This window comes from Mya arenaria, chromosome 14 (assembly GCF_026914265.1).
Source record: "Mya arenaria isolate MELC-2E11 chromosome 14, ASM2691426v1".
Classification (NCBI taxonomy): Eukaryota; Metazoa; Mollusca; class Bivalvia; order Myida; family Myidae; genus Mya; species Mya arenaria.
The window spans coordinates 46,936,599-46,956,630 of record NC_069135.1 but is presented as its reverse complement, the minus strand read 5'-3'; the positions used below and the strand labels follow the sequence as shown (position 1 = coordinate 46,956,630).

Sequence of the window (20,032 nt, the reverse complement as noted above, 5' to 3'; positions counted from 1 at the left end):
ACGCGTTGTATTGACGTAATGCGCTAAATGTATTTATTTAAGAATTGAACATCATTTTTCTGCGTTTCATTTAAGGAATGACTTGCGAGGTTGATGTCATTATAGGGGATATGAACGCAATTGTGCTAGTCAAAGTATGCATGGAGTCCTTCGGACTCCACACACTTTGACCAGCCCAATTGCGTTCATACCTCATTATAGGGGATATGAACGCAATTGTGCTAGTCAAAGTATGCATGGAGTCCTTCGGACTCCACACACTTTGACCAGCCCAATTGCGTTCATACCCCGATAATGACATCAACCCCGCAATTCATTCCTTATATTTACACCAATAGTTCATTATTTAATTCAAGAATTGTTAAAAAAATATTTCATTTCATTTAGGATAACCTTTCAGTAATCCTTTCTTACCCATTCTGTAAATAGAACGGCCCGACTGTAACTGGAAACTTTTTTTTTTCAAATGACGTCACAATAACGCGGGAAAAGATCAACCACTTGAAATAACTTTAAAACGTAAAATTGAAACACTTTTAGCAACAAAACGTTTAAAATATAATAACTTAACACTTTCTAAAAATTTGATATATATTTTACGGGACCTGCTGACACAATACTAACAATGACAAGATCAATAGTTTTCATGTATATTGTTATGCGATGAATGGCGATCCGAACATATCCGAAGATATTGTGTTCATCGATTGATAAACGTAATTGCAGAAAGGCAGTTCATTTAAGGAATGTAAGTTGATGTGTAAATATTGATGTATGAAGTGTCGGAAAAATTACACCTTATTTATACACCTTCCGACACTTTATACATCAATGAAGCGCAGAGAAATAATGTTCAATACTTATAGTTACAACTATAAAAAAATAAAAGATCATTTTAATTTGCTATTATCCAAGAACCGCAATTCATCACTCGATAATTCAAAGTAGTTTGTAGCCTTCCCACGTGTATGAATACATAATCGTCTTGGAGAAACGTGGAGCTAAACTTAGTATAAATGAGACCAGTAATGGCTGCCGACTCCTCATTTCTTTTCATTTCGAAGCGGAATAACTGCACTTTTCAGGTAAGATATTTACGTAAAGGCGCCTTGTTTAAACTCTGAAATGTATATTCCATTATTCCTTGCCTAAGACAACATTTTACCTTTAAACCTACTGCCCTGTTGTTTAAGTTCATGAATTGTCGGCATGTCATTACTTTCATTAAGCTGTTGACCTAGATCTTAACTTTCATTTTCACTTTCATCTTTATTTGTAACTTCAGGCAAATCATCAAATGAAATGTTTATCAGTTCTTCAATTTCTGGAGAAATCACAGCAGCAGCAGTTTTCTCACTCAATTCCGGCTGAAAACTACCAAAAAGATCTTTAAACAAGTCGAAATCTGAAAGATCATCCGCCATGTTTACTCTGTGCTGCAGACGAACTTTCAGCTTCCAGTTCTCCGCAATCAATTTATTGTCATAAATTTATTATAAAAAAAATAATACAAGATCAATGTTTGTAAAAGGTTTTTTGTATAATTGTTGCTTTATTGTTATCCAAGATATTTTTTCACTTCACAAACAACTTCATACTACATGACGTGACGTCCGTAGATTGTAAATACTTAAGGATTAAAATTCTTCGGACTCCACCAATTTTGGACAGCCCCATTGCATACCATACCCCCAATAAAATGCAACATGTCGAATTTTAATACTTATATTTACATTTATTTAAATTTACATTTCTGCTAACATAAATATATTATTCAAGAGCCTTTTCTCTTTTTTCTTTCTCTCGTTGTTCTCAACGGTGGGTAAATTAGAACAGCTATCGTAACCTAATTTTATACAACAATGAATGCGCAGATAAAATAGTTCCTTATTTATACGTTTATTTTCTATATTTTCAAGGTCAAGTATATTTTAAATACGTATTATAACTGTAAAACAACTAGAAATATACAACTTGAGTTATGAAAAATTAATATAACAAGAAAACAATAAAAAATATCGCCACCTACATGTACAAAGTTCTCATTATATCTCGCGTGTTACGCGATACTAGCGTTTGTTAAAACACCAGTTTTCAAATTGGAGAGAAATTCCAGTCAATTTACTTGTTGAGCGATATTCTGAAGAATCAGTTGGTGTATGAATCATGTTGGAACACGGTGTTGGACAAACCAGCAAGTGCATTGTCATTTCTTTGGAAGTCAACATTTAATGAGAATGGAAACGACAGTGGCGGTTGGGTGGGGTAACGTGACCTTTAGCGGAAGGAAAGCCAGAGGACGCGAAAAGAATTTGTGTTGAACTGAGCTCATTTTCTTGACGTTGCTGGGTGCACTACAATGTGTTATTGTTTCATTTCCTCGATTTCATGTTTTGTCAGATGTTTTATTTTTACCAAATGTCAATTCCAAATTCCGAAATAAATCGTCATCATTGTATTTTAATATTTCTTCAACTGTTCCATCGATCATGAAATCATCTACATTAAAATCAATCAAATTATCGTTGCTTATTTTGTTTTTACTGCTTTACTTAAGATAACAGTTTTGAATGTTGACAATATTTACTTGAGAAAAATAATTCCGTGGTAAATATGCCCCGCCCATTAGTATTATTGCGCCCAATGACAGAACAGAAGTATCGAACAAACGCACGCGATTTCGATGGGAAATTCCATTGCACTTTATACAGAAATAATGTGAAATTGATAAACAACATCCATCGTTAAGGAATGAAGTGTTAATGTAAATATATGTAGAAAGTAGCCCGGGTATGAATGTTATAAGCTGATTTGCATACACGAATGCTTGATGGGGAAATGAATGAATGTCACATGGGTTGTCTTATCCAATAGAATTTAAGCATTTAATCGCACCTGCTCAAAGTTGTAATTATACTAAGGCCATTCCTTTTTATTTTTTGGTTTACAATAATTTTTGGAAAAAATGTCCATCGGGTGGTCGAAAAAAAAGAAAAAAAAAGAAGGAAAAAAGGCACAAAACATACACATAGGGTGAAAATCAGAGAACAACATAAAAACATTGAAAATTTATATCATTTACTTGACATTTTAAATTTTTGAACTGCTATTAATGCATGTATTAATACACTCAAAGTTTCAAAGTTCTAATTAAACACACAGTTTAAATCTTACATACTGTGCATATAAAACATCAATGAAATTGACTATAAAACATGTTTACATGTATAAACTACACTTTTTATCAAAGACACATTGAATTTTACTCAGCAAGACATTTGTTTAGCTTTAAGGGTATGCTAAAGCAAAATAGAATGCAGAACACTTAAAAACTTACCAATATTAAATTGAAAAAGAGGGAAGGCGAATTTTACGCATTAAAATACACAAAAATTGCACTGTATTAAGACAATACATTACATTTTCAAAACATTGTTTCAGTTATTTCAATATTGGAAAATGTCAATAGAGTGAAATAATTTCCAATTTTGTAAATAAGGAAGTAACATTTTATGAAGACATTTGAGCTTTAATATTGTGAAAACAATTCCTGAAAAACTAAAAACCAAACTAGATCTAGATTTGAGTTTTAATAACCTTTACCATGCGGGGTCCTAGTTGTGTGTAACCCAATCCATGCTAAGTCCGTATATTTTCGGACCGGGATATTTACCATGGGATGTTCACCAAATCCATTTCAAATTCAAACTATGATCTTGCCGCAAATTACCATATCAGTACACAAAAATCGCATAGCAAAATAATAAATCTAGCCTGTGACTTAACTTTATGTACCAATGATAGTAACAGAGAAATCCATAATTATGTATCGGATATTTTCACCTTCTCCCAACTCCGCCATTTTGTGTATCATGCGTTCACAGGGCATCTATACTTCATGAGTGTTCATTTTTCATTTTAAAGAGTATTCCTTGATTACAACAACAAATCTCATTTATAGTGAAATATCAAGTTCATTTAAAATTAAAATGGACTTATTCAAAATAGTTTTCCTTGTTGTTTCATCTAAATGTTTTGCACCCAACTCCTGGCATTAGTAAATGTCATTGACACATGTGTTCAACTCTTTCATTGTTTTTACTCTACTATTAACCCAAACATGAATAAACATGTACTCTAGAATCAATACAAGCTTTACATTGACTCAATGACAAGTATTTCCAAACCATTTTGTGATTTAAAATCCATTAACCCAACCGACCAAACTTGTGAAACTAGGTCATCGGTGTCAACTTAGAAATTTTACTTTCGATTTCACCACTCGCACTAAGTGCACTGTTATTTGATATTTAACCATAAAATGTTATAAAATGTTTTCTCACATATAATTTTCAGATATTTGTGTCTACTTATGCGATAGCAGCCGCTGACACTTTTATTTTTCATCTATAAACAACAATATTTCATGACCTAAATTGGCGTGGAAAAACAACAATCACGTGACAGTTATTGTTTGTGTCGGCTGTTAAATTTGCCGTTTTGCTGTGTTTTGCTATTGTTATTTTATCATCTCCTGCATATTTTGATTAATTATTTCATATAAAGAATGACTGCTATCGTCAATTCCGCCATTGCCAACGGCGCTGCCATAACAGTTAACTGGCTCACATGCTATCACTATAAATTGGCGAATACGGCTACGGAACAACAAACCAGTCGAGATCTACTGCATTCGTACACATACTGTTCATTTTTTTTTCGTTTCGCACCAAAATCAATATTTTTGTACTTTTCGGAAAATTAGACCCGCCGGTTTTGTAAACCAATTTATATAAAGGTAGTGGCCTAACGTAACTTCTTGTGTGTTGTTATTGCATGTATGACTTCAATAAAGGAAACGAACCTACACGACGTGTTTTACCGTGATCATCCCAAACAAAGTAGCATACTAACTGGTTAACTTATGAACAAATGTGTTAAAATTAAAATAATTGTAGTATAAAATGTTGTCAACCAGTTAACCTTTCACGTGCATTTTTAAAAGCGAGTTGTATGAATTTCCCCAAATTAGTTAGAAGTTATAACATATTTTGAACTTTGTGTTTACTGATATATACGTGTTTGCTTTCAAAACCAGTTAGTATGTTACTTATTAAGTTGAATTCGCAAACCATAACTAGTTAACCTGTTAGCGCCTGAATCTGGAATGCATTTAGGCCACAACGAATTGATCATTTGTTCTACGGAATTTGCCCAAAAAAAGTAGGAGCAAGCGAGCGAAAAAAAAAACACTTTTTTTAAATTAAGGCAAATAAGAGGCGAGCGCAAAGCAAAAAAAAATGTATATTTCTTACCAAATTTATCATACAATTATGTCAAGAAATGCTTTTTAAATACAAAAAAGTTCTCAGTTATAAATGAAAAGGTTTGGATTGTATCACATGAAAATCTGCCTCAATATTTAACAAATGGAAATAAGATCCAGTGCTTTACTATTAACTTTCATTGCATCAGCATTTTAAACGTTGGTATATTGTAGAGACAGCATTCCTCACAGTAACGTGTAGTTACTCGAAGACCAAAAAGAACAACTATTGTATTCATTCCGTACTAATCTAACTTACTATCACAAAAAAAAGCATTTTAGACTAGTAAGGGTAATTCATCATTTGAGCCATTTCCAAATATTAGGTCAGGTTTAAATTTGAACCTCTTGAAGCACATGATAAAATTGTAGTGACTTTGACATGGCAGAAGATGGAAAATGTAAATAACACAGAACATTTCTAAAAAGGACAATATAAATTGAAGCAGTATCAAACAAATCTGCAAATGTGGCACTGTTCATTATCTTAAGTGCAGACGGTGGATTAAAGATGGTTCTGTTTCAAGAGATCGCCTTGACCACGAACCTATCTTTAGTAGGGCCATGCCTTGAAAATGAATAACAATTAACATTACAGCCTCCATAGCTTCTAAATGCCCATAAGAAATAGGGTACTTTAATATTTTAATATCTTGAGCATCTCTTTAGTCACTGTAAATTCATTTATATTTGCTCTCTCACATCCAAAGTTTATTTATGGGACAGTAAATACTAACACCCAATTGGATTGAAAAGGGCTGATGCACATTGCATCTGCCGGAATTTATTTTGAAAAGGACTCGTGCATTTGCAACCCAGTCCGCATAACTTGTATGATAATGATTACATAATAGTGTAAGTAATGGGTAAAAATCCCATAAAGTTGGACGTATAAGAAAGTCCCATATATTACATAATTATAGAGCAATTTGGACAGGCAGAGAGGAAGCATGGAGGGAAGGTGGAAAAATCGACAGCAAATTTGCAGCGTGCAATCTGCATGAGCTTGGAAAATAGAAAAACCGTTATGCGCATGCTTGCTATGCCTAGAAAGAAAATGCCAAATGTTTAACATATATACATATAAATAGAAATACAACCATTGATGCAAAGCATCAAAGGGCGCCGTTTAATATTCTGCTTAACAACATAGGCTAAAGCATTGAAATTGAAGAGTTTCAAGTTGAACATTTCATTAGGGGTGTGGTACATTAATGAACACGGCAGAATTGACCTTACGACAGGATTTGATTGACAGGTCCTATCAGCCAATCAGAATGTAGGGCTGATAAGCCGTGTTGCTATCCGCCATTTTGTCCGTCAAACTGACCAGAGTCCGTCATATACATGCGCTGGCAATTTCTCGCCTTTTTAAGTATTATGGTAAAAAGGTGTTGTCATGGCACTTGTAATTCGGATACAAGGTAGCCAGGCCGACTAAAGATGGCTTCCAATTCGTTCCGTATTCGAAACCAGCGAGTTATTTAGAAAAATTCAAGTGCTGTATCAGACTCTGTGGAAGACCTCATCAACAGCTGAACTTGGAAATTTTGAAAGATCGTTCAAAGGCGAAACATCTATACGTCTGTACAAAAGTATTTTTTGAACAAAACTACTTATTTCAATCCACTCAAAATTTATTTAATACTGAAATTGTCCGTGCATGACCTAAATAAGTGTTACTATTTTTAAACTATAAACATCGTACATTTATGCTTTGGCTTGTGTTGTCAAATCGGCATTAATGGCCATTTAATATCAGGTTCAATATGGACACGATTGATTTCATTCAAGATAGAGGTATTTTTGTTGATACCGTTAAGTAGTTTTTTATAAACTGCTTTGCTCTCAAAGTAAATCAGGAAATATCGTACAACTAAATTTTTGTCCGAACCATCACATGCTTCCGAATCTCATCTACTCGTATGGTTCCTATGTAAACAATGGCTTTTGTAGCTGTCATTCCGACACATTTCATAGATTTCTTATTTTCATATCAGCACTTTGTCGACGGGAAATCCAACCAAGAAAACCCTGACCGTCAAGCAGCTACTGTATTTGACCAGCTCACACCAGCTAGGCCTCCTCCAAAACTCAGATAAATATTTGAACCACCAAAACAAAACGAGAACAGATCGGTCTGAATCGTTAAGGTATTATTTTCTGTATAAATTTATTTCACTGTACATTTAAATCAATCATTATGTTCATTAGAACTTGATTCTGCCAAACATGTGCTGTAAAGACTTAGACTTATTATGAATACAGAACAAGTCAAACATTTACATATTTTCATTGTTATTCTTATATTTTGGGCCATTTACGTAAATCTACAATATTTAATGATAGTTCATCCAATGTTCAGAGTCCGGATCACATGCACACTCGATTAACAGTATTCTTAAAGTTGTACTCTCACAGAATTCTAGTTTGACACTTTTTGTCTCAGAATCGGCTTATTTTGGCATTCTTTAAATTAAGACCTAATATATAAATCACAAAGCAAACTTCTCCGAGCCAAAATATGATAAATGCAATCGAATCCTGTGTAAGTTGTCAAAGTGATCAATCTGTGAAAGTGCAGCTTTAACAGTGAAAAATAACTTCTGCTAATGCTATATATTTTAAAATATATTTGCCATTGCAATAAAGAGATATTCGCCTACAATATCATACATAAACACCACAGAAATATCAAAGTTTAAGTAATGTTTGCAAAACAACAATGTATTTAATAAATCTGATATTAAATATGCAACAACTGGTGTTATACTCCAGAACTGAAGCTAACATCATAGAGGTACATCCTTCTAAGAATCCATCAAAACAACATGCTGAACAACTTCAAGAACTCTCTTCAAAAGACCACACTTTCCTGAAATAAATAAAAGATGCCAATATTAAAATAAATCAGTTACATGTATTGTTAAATATTTTAATACTAGCTGTAAATGCTACTGCCTTTGATGTTTGCTTTCTACATGTATATCATAATGAAATATTGACAAGATAATAGCTAATGTTTTGTGGTTGTTGTTTTTCTCTGGACAAATAGTCCATTACTTTTGTACAGCAAAGTAAAACTAAATGTTATAAAAAGCTTTAAAATAGGTCCTACCGATTATTTGTAAAACTTGGCATCACTGGTTTTCTCTTGCGGTTGACATTGCTTGGACTGGCAAATATCATGTGTGTGTGGGGGGGGGGCGGTTTTCAGTCTTATGCTAGGTCCCCTGTGGCGGTAGGCTTGTTGAAGACAATAATAAGGGGACTTCCTTATCTCCATCAATCAGAATACTTTAATGGTGTCAACGGTAAATAGCAGGAGACCCTCCACCAGCCTTAACCGGTAAATGGGGGGAGGAGGGTAGTGTGTGTGGGTTAGAACCAGCTGCCCGGTCAGCTTAGTTGGTTAGAGTGCCGGGCTAGTGTTCTGGTGGTTGTGAGTTCGAGCCCCACACCGGGGGCACTTTTCCTCCCAGGTCTACTTTTACAGCCAGAGTGTGTGAACATGTTCCACAATTTCTGTAAGAACAAAAATCAAAGCATGTGAATGTTTGAGCAATGCAAAAGTTACAGATTGGTATCACCCACGATTGTCACTTGTCAACTATTACATTATTATTCATAAGGGAGAGTGTTCAATCGCTTAGAACTGAAACTTTTTATGCATAACCCCAATAAACCATTTCTGCTCATACTATAGAATACAAGGTTAAACTGTATAGCTGGCATGTAACTGTTATTTAATGTCACTTACGGGTTCCCCATTCGGGCAATTTATGATTTACTCATATTGTGCGATGATTTAATCTTTGTTTCAACAATACTGTAAGAAGGACCGGTGTTATTAAAAGTTAAACTTACCCTTGTTTGCATTTACAGTATGCGTCACACACACGCTTTTCCTTTGTATCGATGTCAATATTGACAACATGGCGGCTATAGATCCGATTTTCTCTGACTTGGATAGATTTCACCCCGTAAATGTTAGATATCGTCATTTTCTAAAGATATATCGAGCCTTCCGATGTAGCAGCCAGTTACAAATTCCTTTGACTTCTATTTTTTTCGCATTGTAATGTCACATTTATGATAATTTGTCAGGAATATCGGAAAGCGAAACGACGCGAGGCGCCATTACTTCCTCGTTTGTTTGACGGACATAGACAGAGTTCGCTCCCTTGATATCAGGGTGCGTGGCTAAGAAGCCGCTGTCGTAATGTAAATTAGGGTGCTTGTGCACTGTACTATTTGTCATTGCCACCTATCCATATACCAAGTTTTTAGACTGTCGGCTGCAAGCCGACAGTCTTTAGAGAGCGGTATTTCAGAAACGCGACTAGTCGCCTGACACGACATATTGAACATGAATATATTAATACACACCACCTGCGTAGCAACAGAACTACTTACGTGAATGTGGGGCGTCAAGTACCTGCTTATGTGTATTTAACGCGTTATTGCCTTTTTTATGACAAACATTGCGTGTTACTCTTAGTATAGTTGTACCGTTGCAATTTGGTGAGTTTTATTGAACAAAATAATGAAAAATAATGAAAGGATAGCATTTACATACGAAATCATTTTACCCTACATCCAATAGTAAGCTACACCACATGTTTGCACCCCGTGTGACGTCACAAATATCCCGGCATTCAAGACTGACCCGGCAAACCCCGGCAAAGAACTTATTTTATGAATGAAAGCTATTAAGAAATAAATCATACGCGGTTAAAGAGTTCATGTCATGTAATATTTTGTGAAATAGCTTTTATGTTTCAAATGATTTTTTTCAGCAGCAATCGAACTATTGTATTTGTTTGAGTAAATTATTTGGATTATACCTATCACAGTGTGTCAACGTTATGCCTATTGTTATTTTGGACTATTGGGTGTAGTTTTTAAAGTCATACACAATATGGCGGCGATTATGCGGAAATGAAATTGAATGTTACTTCGAACACGTTCTTCTACAAAATAACCGACCTGTATTTAGTGCTATTGCTTTAACATCAATCGAAGCAAAAATGGCATCAATGTATGCGTCTAAAAATGTTAAATTTAGATGGAGACAATCCAGAAATGAGCTGCCAGGAAGTGTCGATTTCGGACACGAAGGTACATGTACATTAGTCTGAAATAATAGACGTGTTATATGGGATTCTTCCAATCCCTAACGTCTAAACGATTTTGTGCAAAAAGCGGGGTTGTTAGAAAAATATTGAAATTGCATTAAGTGAAGTATTTTATGGTTGAAATGGATAATAAAGTAAAGATTTATATTCATATTTTACTAAGGAAGTGCAAAGCTATTTTGCAAAAAAACAAATATTTAATGCATTAAAACACATTATTCACCTTTTCATTAAAAGGAAAGTTGACTGACACAGACAACAATTATGCCAAGTGGAACAACTTGACCCAATCGTAATAATTCGGCCACCTCCGACAAGCTTCGAGATAATACAATCGTAACAACTCGGCCTTGGCCGAACAATCTGAACACCTCAGCCAGTATCCAACAGGGATTGACTATCTCGAAGCTTACCGAAGATGGCGAGTTGTTACAATTGATGGCCGAAATGTGTCGATTGTTGTAAAATTGTGAACTGCAGGCTTGCAGGTGCCCTTCATGTATATAATTATTGTTATGTTTTGGCAGAATGAAATGAAGAAAAAACCATCAAACTCATAATACACCGATACACAGTGCCGACAGTGGGCGTGGCCTAAATTTGAAGTACCCGGATGTTCGAGTAAAATCTTTACAGCGCCATTTGTTTACATTGACCTCAGACGAACTTTGATCTATTTACATAGTTAATACTGACTTTTGGGTCGACCAAAAATGAAAAGATGGATGAGCTTAGTGATATGACATTAGATCAGTTCAATTTGTGGTCCATTCATGCATTGAAGGTATATTTAGCCAAACGAAAGCAGTCAATAAATGGCACCTTCGAAGAGCTTGCTGCAAGGTAACTTGAATTTGATTATTTATGCGTATTTTGGATAATATTTGTTAACTACATTGTGTTTTTATTTTGTTGTTGATATTACTGAATGTTGAAATGAAACAGAAAACTGCATATTTAAAGAAATATATTTCAGAATATGATTTATAACTCATGGTCTTCCATAGTGCCAAAGTGGGTGGGGAAATGATATAAAATTTTAAAATTAAATTTGACTGTAAATCCTGCCTCAGATAAAAGTAGCTTTAATTAAGCTCTTAATACATAAGGTGATGTGTGACATACGAATTTATTGAGAATGTCAATTTAATAGTTATATAAGAAATGGGAAATGACAACACCAAACATTCTTTTTTTTAAAATGTATGCTATTTTTTCAGAGCCTTCTGTGCATGGGAAAAAGGCGTTCCAGTAGACCATGATGGAGAGGAAATCGAAATGCGACTGCTCAAGGAGTACAAGGCCAAGCTTCTTGTGGATGGAGACGTCATACCAGATCCAGTCTCATTATCTTCCGGGTGGACAGGTGAAAAAAAGGCATCCAGCAATGGCCATCCATTTATATCACTGACATATCTATGTATATTGAGAGATGTGGTCATAGTGCAGTTATGAACAAGTTAATGAGTGAATATAAGTTAGGGAAAGCTTACAGATATTTTGACAGTGGCTGGGTCCGGGAAGTGTTCATTCATGAAATAAGACATAACAGTGACAAGTGTGTGCTTAAGGCCAAAGTAACTCCCTCACAAGGCACTAACAATGCTTGTTATAATGTCTGGATATGTGTGCGAAAGGATCTGCCAGACAAGCCAGGAGGTGAGATCCTGAGTGCATACTGTACGTGCACAGCAGGGATGTATGGGACATGTAACCACATAGCATGGGTGCTGTTTCGGTGTGAACATGCAGTGAAGACTGGTGAGACAAGTACCACATGTACAAGCAAACCCTCTGCATGGAACGTTCCAAAAGGGAAACCAGTCTTCAAGCCTCTCAAAGCAACAGATGCGACTTGGAAAAAAGGGCATTTTACCAAGACAAATATGGACAAGAGTGAAGAGCACCAAAGGAAAACACTAAAGAGAAACTTCACCCCATATAACAAAAGGCAGAAAACTGATCTTGAAGACACAGCCAAACTGAGGCAGTCACTGTTTAGTATAGCCACTGAAGAAGTGAAGGACTCTTGCGTCTGCTTGGCATATGAAGGCCGAAGATTAAAAAAAGAGAGTTTAGAAATGCCGCCAACTGTTTTGGAAAATGCAAAAACCTCCTCCTCAAAAGAAGACTTCCTTTATAAAATGAACTTAACAAGGAAACAAATTGAGAATGTAAAAGAAGGAACCATTAATCAGTCTGATACACCAGCATGGTTTGAACAAAGAAATGGACGCATTACTGCCAGTAATTTCAAAAGGGTCTGCACACGAGTCGATACACTAAAACAGAATGAGACCAAAGATGCGGCAAAACTTGTGAACTCTATTCTTGGAAAGGACAAGCCTGTTAAAACGAAGGCCATGAAGCATGGAAAAGCCCTGGAGGCTTTCGCAAAGAAGGAGTATAAAAAGGTAATGAAAAAAACGCATAAGAAGTTTTCATCTATAAACACTGGGTTGCAAATTTCTGCTGATAAGCCTTTCTTGGCTGCAAGTGTGGACTTGGAAACCAGTTGCAAATGTTGTGGTGAAGGACTCTGTGAAATTAAATGCCCCGAGACCATCAAAGATCAGAAACCGACCCATGAAAATGTTAAGTACATCAAAGAAAATGATGGCATTGTTTCACTGTGTGAAAATCATCAGTACTTCTTCCAAATTCAGGGACAAATGGCCATTTCAAAACGTGATCATTGTGATTTTTTTGTGTTTACCTATCATGGTAGTTTATGCATTCGTGTACCATTTAGTGCAGAATTCTGGGCAACAATGGAAGATAAGTTAACCTGGTTTTGGATGGAACATGTGCTGTGTAATTTAATGGATGGAATCAATGGCAAAGAAAATGCATGTATAGGGGAAGCAAATGTCAAGCAAAAAGCAGAACAGTTTACACCTTTATCTAAAAAAAGATGTGTCAAGCAATGGAAACAGAACTCTGGAAAAAAAATCTGAAATCAACAACAACTGTGTGTCTGTTTCTTCAGACAAGCCTGTTCGTAGAACCCTGCTCCTGGGTGTAAGCGCTAAGAAGACACTGAAAATAGTCAACACCAAGCAAAGACGGAAAAAGGCAGCGAAAACACTATCTACTTATGTGGAACATGTGGCGATGAATGTGTTGACATTCCTGAACATTCAGATGATCAGTCTGTTGGCTGCGACAAATGTGGTGTGTGGGTGCACTACAGGTGTGCAGGCGTAACGGATGAATCTGTTCAAGATATCGACAGGTGGATTTGTGCAAAGTGCCAGGTGTGATGAGATGTTTGTATACCAGTATGACACTTAACTCAGTAATGAGTGCCAGTGACATTATGCAATATAACACATTATGAGATGTTTGAGCAAGAGTCAAAACATTTCATTGCTTAAAGACAAATTAGACTATCCTTGATCTTTGTAGTACATGTACATGTATTGTGTATCGATCTTGCATGCTATGTTTAAGGACCTAACTCACATATTTTATTTTGGCAATGATGTTTTCATGTTTTGGTAAAATTCAATTATGTTTCCATATTCAATGTTAACCTTTCACTTAAATAACTTACATTGATGCTCTGGTTATATTTAAATGTGCTGCATTTAACTTTTTTATGTGAGTGTTTGCTTATGATATTGAATGACATGTGTAAGGCTATTCACATGATAATACATGTTTGTGTTTTAAAATTGACATAAAATGTTGCTATAATTAGTGCTAAAATTTGCATTTTTTATTAAGGCTTGTGATCTTAAAATTATGAAATTCTAGTCGAATTGTTGCATGTTTTGCTTTACTATTCAGCTGAGTAAGCTGAAAAATAAAAGCTTTCAATGTTCATCAGTGTTAAGTCTTCCACAACCTTGACAATATTTCTAGATCTTGCTCACAACACACTGTGTTGTCTTGATGAAACTTTGTGCTAAGTTTATCCCTACGAAAACTAACTTTGCCTCTGTCACTTAATGACATCATGATTACCATCTCTAAAACATATTTAAATTGTCATAAAGGTGCATCCTGAGATTCAAGGCGGAAGAACTCTAAAGAAATATAAAGCCAGAGGTAATACTATTGAGGTTGCACATAATCTCTAGCAACATGTTTACCAAGTTTCATTTGAATATCACCAAGGTGAGACGATGATCAGATGGCTTTCCGTCCTCGAAATGCCGTGAGCAGACCCTACTGTCTTTGGATGGAGACCAGGTCTTCTTTCCTTGGCACCGACCAATCACCTGCTTCCACTTGTCCCGCATTTCTGGATTGGACTTCCTTGTTGGGAATGCAATGAGCCTAAAAATAAAAAAGAATAACACCACATTTAATCAATTATACAATAACACAAGCTTATGCACCCGTTAATTGTAACCCCACCCAGGTCCAGGGGTATACCGCGGATAGCCGGGGAAATGGGCCATGTTTTTACCTTGGAGGTGGCCCGGGCTGTGAGGTGGGGGCGTAGTTACAAGTAACTGGTGCATTAGGGAGCCATACATAGTATGAGAGAGGAATATGGTAAGGGTATCATCCCTAAAGCTTAACTCTCACACATTTAACGAGCCAAAGATAAATGAAAATAAAAACTGTCAAAACGGTAGGCTTTATTGTTCAAACTTATAATATTAAGAACGAAATGAAAATGAAATCATTAATATTTTGTAACATCATAACACATTATAATTCTGGAAAAATAATACTAACATTTTACTAAATATCAATTTGAAGTTTTTAAACATGTTTGCATCTATCTGGTAATATATTAGTGCAGCCCACGAGTGTAGAGAAAACAGCTTCTAAAATCGCAAAAATAAATAAGAAAACACCAGTTTACCTGAATGGAGGCTCGCATAGACATAGATTATCCTTGTGCAAACAACCACAAACATCACAAAGCGCTTCTTTCCATTTCTTCAACCAATATGTACAATTGAACATTGATTTACTGCACAAGTGTATGCCATTTTGTTGAATATTCGCCGGTTTTACTCGAAAAAACAAGGGGGACTACTCTAGCTGACTTAACCCGTTGCGCATGCGCACTCGTCCACTGTTTATCGGTGTATTATTTGCTTGATATTACTTTTTGGTTACGGAATTTATATAAAATAACATTATCTGGTAATATTTCTTGTTTTTATGATATGTTATAGATGCAATATGTTTTAACCCGGAATCCCGATCGGAATAACTACCCACTTTTCGTACAAAACAATTTGTACGTGAAGGATTTGCTGTATCAAAAATCGTAAAAAAATCTGTCAACGTACAATTATTTGGACTAGAAGGTACACCTAGCTGATCTACATCTCTTAGTCTAAATATTTGTACGTTGACGGACTCTTTACGATTAAAAAAAAATGTATATATATATATATATATATATATATATATATATATATATATATATATATATATATATATATGGCAAATCCTTCACTACAACATCTTCATGTTACTTCCAATTCAGAGTTGATTATTCACTAAAATTATTTCGCATTTTTAATTGTTGTTTAACCTGAAACGTCTCAACCATCAAAAAAGAACATATATGCTTCAATAGTCTAAAAAATGAAGAAAAACACTCATCAAACTCATAATAATTTGTCAGCTTTTATTTTTTGTGTACATAACTCATATTTTAGATATATATAATTATCTGACCTGGAATCCCAATCGGAATAGCTACCCACTTTTGGTACAAAAAAATTGTATGTGAAGGATATGCCATTTCAAAATTTGTAAAAAGATCAGTTAAGTTACTATTATTTGGACTAGTGCTTCAAGTGTTTGATTTATTGTTTCTATAATGTATAATGCACCTGTCAATTGTAGAGCCAAGCTGGGAGCTGCCTAAAAATCAGTTACCCAGTTAGCTCAGTTTGACAGATCTCCATGCAAGTGTTCACATGGTCGTGGGTTCAAGCACCATACCAGTAGCATCTTTTCTCAAAGGTTTACTTTAGAACCCATCATCCAGGAGTAAACAATTATGATTTTTTTTATTAAATATTACAGGCCATGTTCTTTTGTAAACTTTCAGATTGAGAAGTGCCTGGATACAAGGCTAGTATTGTTAACATCATCTGATACAATCAACTGGAACAAAGCTGAAATGGCTGCCTGACCTGACTTAAAAATTGGATGGCAGTACATCAGACTAGAAGATTACAAGTATTGAGGTGGACAAAATGAAACCTGAGCCTACCAAAGCTGACAGATTGCACAAGAAACACATAAATGCAGGTATTTACTGAGATATTGTAATTATTTTTGAAACTTCTCATTCATTTAGGAAGTTCAGTTGAAACAGAGTTGGCAAAAAAAATGAACAAAGGTATATACATTTTGAATTCTAATTCAAATGAGAACTTTACTGGCCAGCACAGAATGGTAAAATGCTAGTCTACCAATATTAATGTGCCTGGTTCAATCAGTAAAGCTGATGAATGTACTGGTTGTGTAGCCAGGATGTGAGTAGGTCTGCACTTGGCTGATAATGCATATCATATGTTTAAGCTGCACTCTCACAGATTGTCTATTTTACCAAATCTTTTTTTATTTCTTGGTCTTGAAATGAATTATTTTATGCGAATTTCTGAACACCGGACATAACAGACAACTGGAAAAAGGGGATAGCTGCTTTCTTATATTAATTCAGCCAATAAAGACAACTGAAAATATTGGAACGCTGTTTTCTTATTTTAATACAGTCAAAAGATGATGTTCTGTGCCAAAAACCTCATTATTAGTAAAGCGTTAGTAATGCTTTTAACCATAAAACCAATAGTTACAAATGTAAATATAAAAAACATGATCTTAACTTTTGTCAGCAGTCTTATTTCATCAGTTTTCATACTGCTTTTAATTAGCTTATTCCAAGCCAAAAAGTAAAAGAAGTTGTCAAAACCTTCAATCTGTGACTGAGAGTGCAGCACTCTTACAGATTGAATGTTTTTTGTCTTGGAACGGGCCAATTTATGTGAAAATGCATGTTAACCATTCATATAAGATTATAAATTATAAATTTGTCAGAAAATGTTTATATTTAAGTTCAAAATGTTTTATGCATTTTTCTTAAACCGTTAGTAACGCTTTAAGCCATAAAACCTTTGTTTTCGACCTGAAATATGGAAGTCTGCAATCTAATATTTTGTCAGTAGTCTTATATCACTGGTTTGCAGATATTTTAGCAAAAAAATAGGTCATTCCAAGACAAAAAATACAAAAGTTGTAAAAACAGTAAATCTGTGAGAGTGCAGCTTTAAATGACTAAATGTTTTGATTTGGCTCAATTTTCACCTAAAATCTTATAGTTTTGTGGCATCTAAATGGTTTGTTTTTAACAACATTACATGTGCATATGTATATATTTGTTCTTAAATTTGTAATTTAGATTGGAAGATTCATTCTCTGGAAAGTAGAAAAGGGCATGTTACATACTGTTATCACTGCCATGACAGAAACCATATTGAGGAGCTGGTCCACCTGTAGGAAGAATTGCGCTATTGGTTGGAGCAGCACTATTACCCAGTCATACACCAGCACTTAGTTTGTCATAGGGAGCATTTCAGAGCAGTTATGGAGACCACTAACTATGCAGGTATGTCATAATCAAAATCTTGGTTTATATATTTTTTTATAATTTAGCATCTGTTGAGAAGAAATTTATTTCTAGATTGAAGGCACACACTATAGATTGATGCCCAAAAATATATTTCTTATTTTAATGCATTATCATGTCTAACTCATTTGACTTAAATGATCAAAGCAAAAGAAATGCAAATGATTAATCTGCAGATATACAAATGTAAGCTTTTTTAACTGGGGAAATTGTTGCCACTTGTTTATTAATTAAAGAACACATTTATAATTAATAATGTTTAATCTGTACACAAATCATATGCCTTCTTTGTTTTAATCATCAATGTCAAAGAGTCCAGCATGATAATGCATTAAATTAAAAAAAATGCATTAATTTTTATGAACCCTTTAAAACAAAGACATTTCCTAAATCCAATAAAAAATAATTGAATATTGATGCAGAGTTCAGTTAGAATATAATAGAACTTTTTTGCAGTTGTTGCAGTGAAACTTGCACCAGTGTGTTTTCTGTGGAGATAAAGAGATAGTGTCCAGCAATGAAGACCCAACTCAAGATCTGACCTTGTAAGGCCAATATGAAATAACTGTGTGGGAAAATGGGAAAAACCTGCAGTCAGGAATGCACGGAAATCGTCAAAAGAACAGTGTTAAATTAATCTTGAATAACTTGATATTTATTTTGTTTGACATATTTATTCATGGTGCAGTGAAAACGTTCTTTTTTTCTCATGGTTATTTAAATTTAGAATTGATAGGAGGGAACAAAAATATTTAATCAATTTCAATTTATTATGCCCCTTTCAAAGAAGAGGAGTATATTGCTTTGCACATGTTGGCCGCTACGTCCGTCTGTCTGACAGTAGACCAAAGCTTTTCGGGGTGATAACTCTACAATTCCTAGACCTATTGTCAAACTTGACATGAAAGTTTGGTTTAACCAGTAGATGACCCCTTTTGATTTTAGGGGTAATATGGTCAAAGGTCACAGTGACCTTGAACAGGAAGGTGTCAAACCATGCATCTGACTGATAAGTTGACAATGCCTGCACCTATGGCCCTCAAACTCAACATGGAGGCTAAGTCTGACTATTGGAAGATCCTATTGATTTAAGGGGTCATTGGGTAAAAGTCAAGGTCACAGTGACCTTGAATGCTAAAAGGTTGTACTAATAATGACTGGACAAATCCTGCACCCATGGCCCTTGAACAACTTGACTTTGGGGTTGGGCCTAACCAGTAGGTGAGCCCTATTGATTTGTCACAGACCATTGAACGCAAAAAGCTTGCCTGTGTGACAACTCGACAAATCTGCACCCATGGCCTTCAAACTTGAAATTTAGGTTTGGGGTGACCAGCAGATGACCCCTTTGGATTTGGAGGTCAAGGTCACATCTCCAATATTGGTCATTAATACTATGTCATTTACTTATTCCCTGCTGCTAAGAGGATACATGTTTATCAGCAAATATCAGCCATCATCTGAATATGAGTGAAAACTGTACCAACTACCCTCATACTTTGAATAGCATAATCTTAAAACTGCCTCAAAGGCATCTTTTGTCAATGAAAAACCAGCTGTCATTTCGTTCCATGCATATTTCATTCAATTGTCCAGATATTCTTGACAACATGGCGCTAATTAATGCTGCAGGTTTGAAATTTAAGACATTAGTTTTTTTTCTTCAGCACCATGCAGATTTATTAACACTTTTATAATAAAAACAAACTAGAAAACAAATTTTAAAGATATTAGTTTTTTTCATGGTATGATGCCACAGCACCATGCAGATTTGTTTTCACTTTTATATTAAAGAAACTAACTCGAGCACAAATTTTGTAGATATGTGGACTCTGTTGATAGAAGTTTTGGGAGGTATTTTTAGGCTTGAAAGAGCATCATTTTAAAGTTATATTTTTATTATGTCCCTTGAATCTTGGGTATAGTTTGTATTGTTTTTGCATTTTAAAGACATTG

General features: G+C 34.9%; 1 protein-coding gene, 2 long non-coding RNA genes and 1 pseudogene across 3 annotated transcripts; 2 read left to right on the top strand and 2 right to left on the bottom strand.

Annotated features, from left to right (window-relative positions):
* Positions 1 to 7,607: 7,607 nt before the first annotated feature.
* On the bottom strand, positions 7,608 to 9,471 carry LOC128218427 (uncharacterized). Its single transcript, XR_008258374.1, has 3 exons — positions 9,194 to 9,471; positions 8,445 to 8,851; positions 7,608 to 8,201 (listed from the first exon to the last, which is right to left on the bottom strand). It is a non-coding gene; the product is annotated as an uncharacterized LOC128218427 (long non-coding RNA).
* A 3,356-nt stretch (positions 9,472 to 12,827) lies between these two features.
* On the top strand, positions 12,828 to 13,727 carry LOC128216184 (uncharacterized). Its single transcript, XM_052922758.1, has 2 exons — positions 12,828 to 13,278; positions 13,525 to 13,727. Exons 1-2 carry the CDS (start codon positions 12,828 to 12,830, stop codon positions 13,725 to 13,727), a joined length of 654 nt encoding a protein of 217 aa, XP_052778718.1.
* An 840-nt stretch (positions 13,728 to 14,567) lies between these two features.
* Positions 14,568 to 15,416, bottom strand: LOC128216183 (uncharacterized; annotated as a pseudogene).
* An 846-nt stretch (positions 15,417 to 16,262) lies between these two features.
* LOC128218428 (uncharacterized) lies at positions 16,263 to 18,691 on the top strand. Its single transcript, XR_008258375.1, has 3 exons — positions 16,263 to 16,698; positions 17,849 to 18,055; positions 18,533 to 18,691. It is a non-coding gene; the product is annotated as an uncharacterized LOC128218428 (long non-coding RNA).
* The last annotated feature ends 1,341 nt before the right edge of the window (positions 18,692 to 20,032 follow it).

Excerpts from the sequence above, each read along its gene's own strand:
- LOC128216184 (XM_052922758.1), top strand. The coding sequence starts at position 12,828 with ATGAAGCATGGAAAAGCCCTGGAGGCTTTCGCAAAGAAGGAGTATAAA. Across the intron at positions 13,279-13,524 it reads TTGGATGGAACATGTGCTGT|CAAAGACGGAAAAAGGCAGC; the intron begins GTAATTTAATGG and ends GTCAACACCAAG.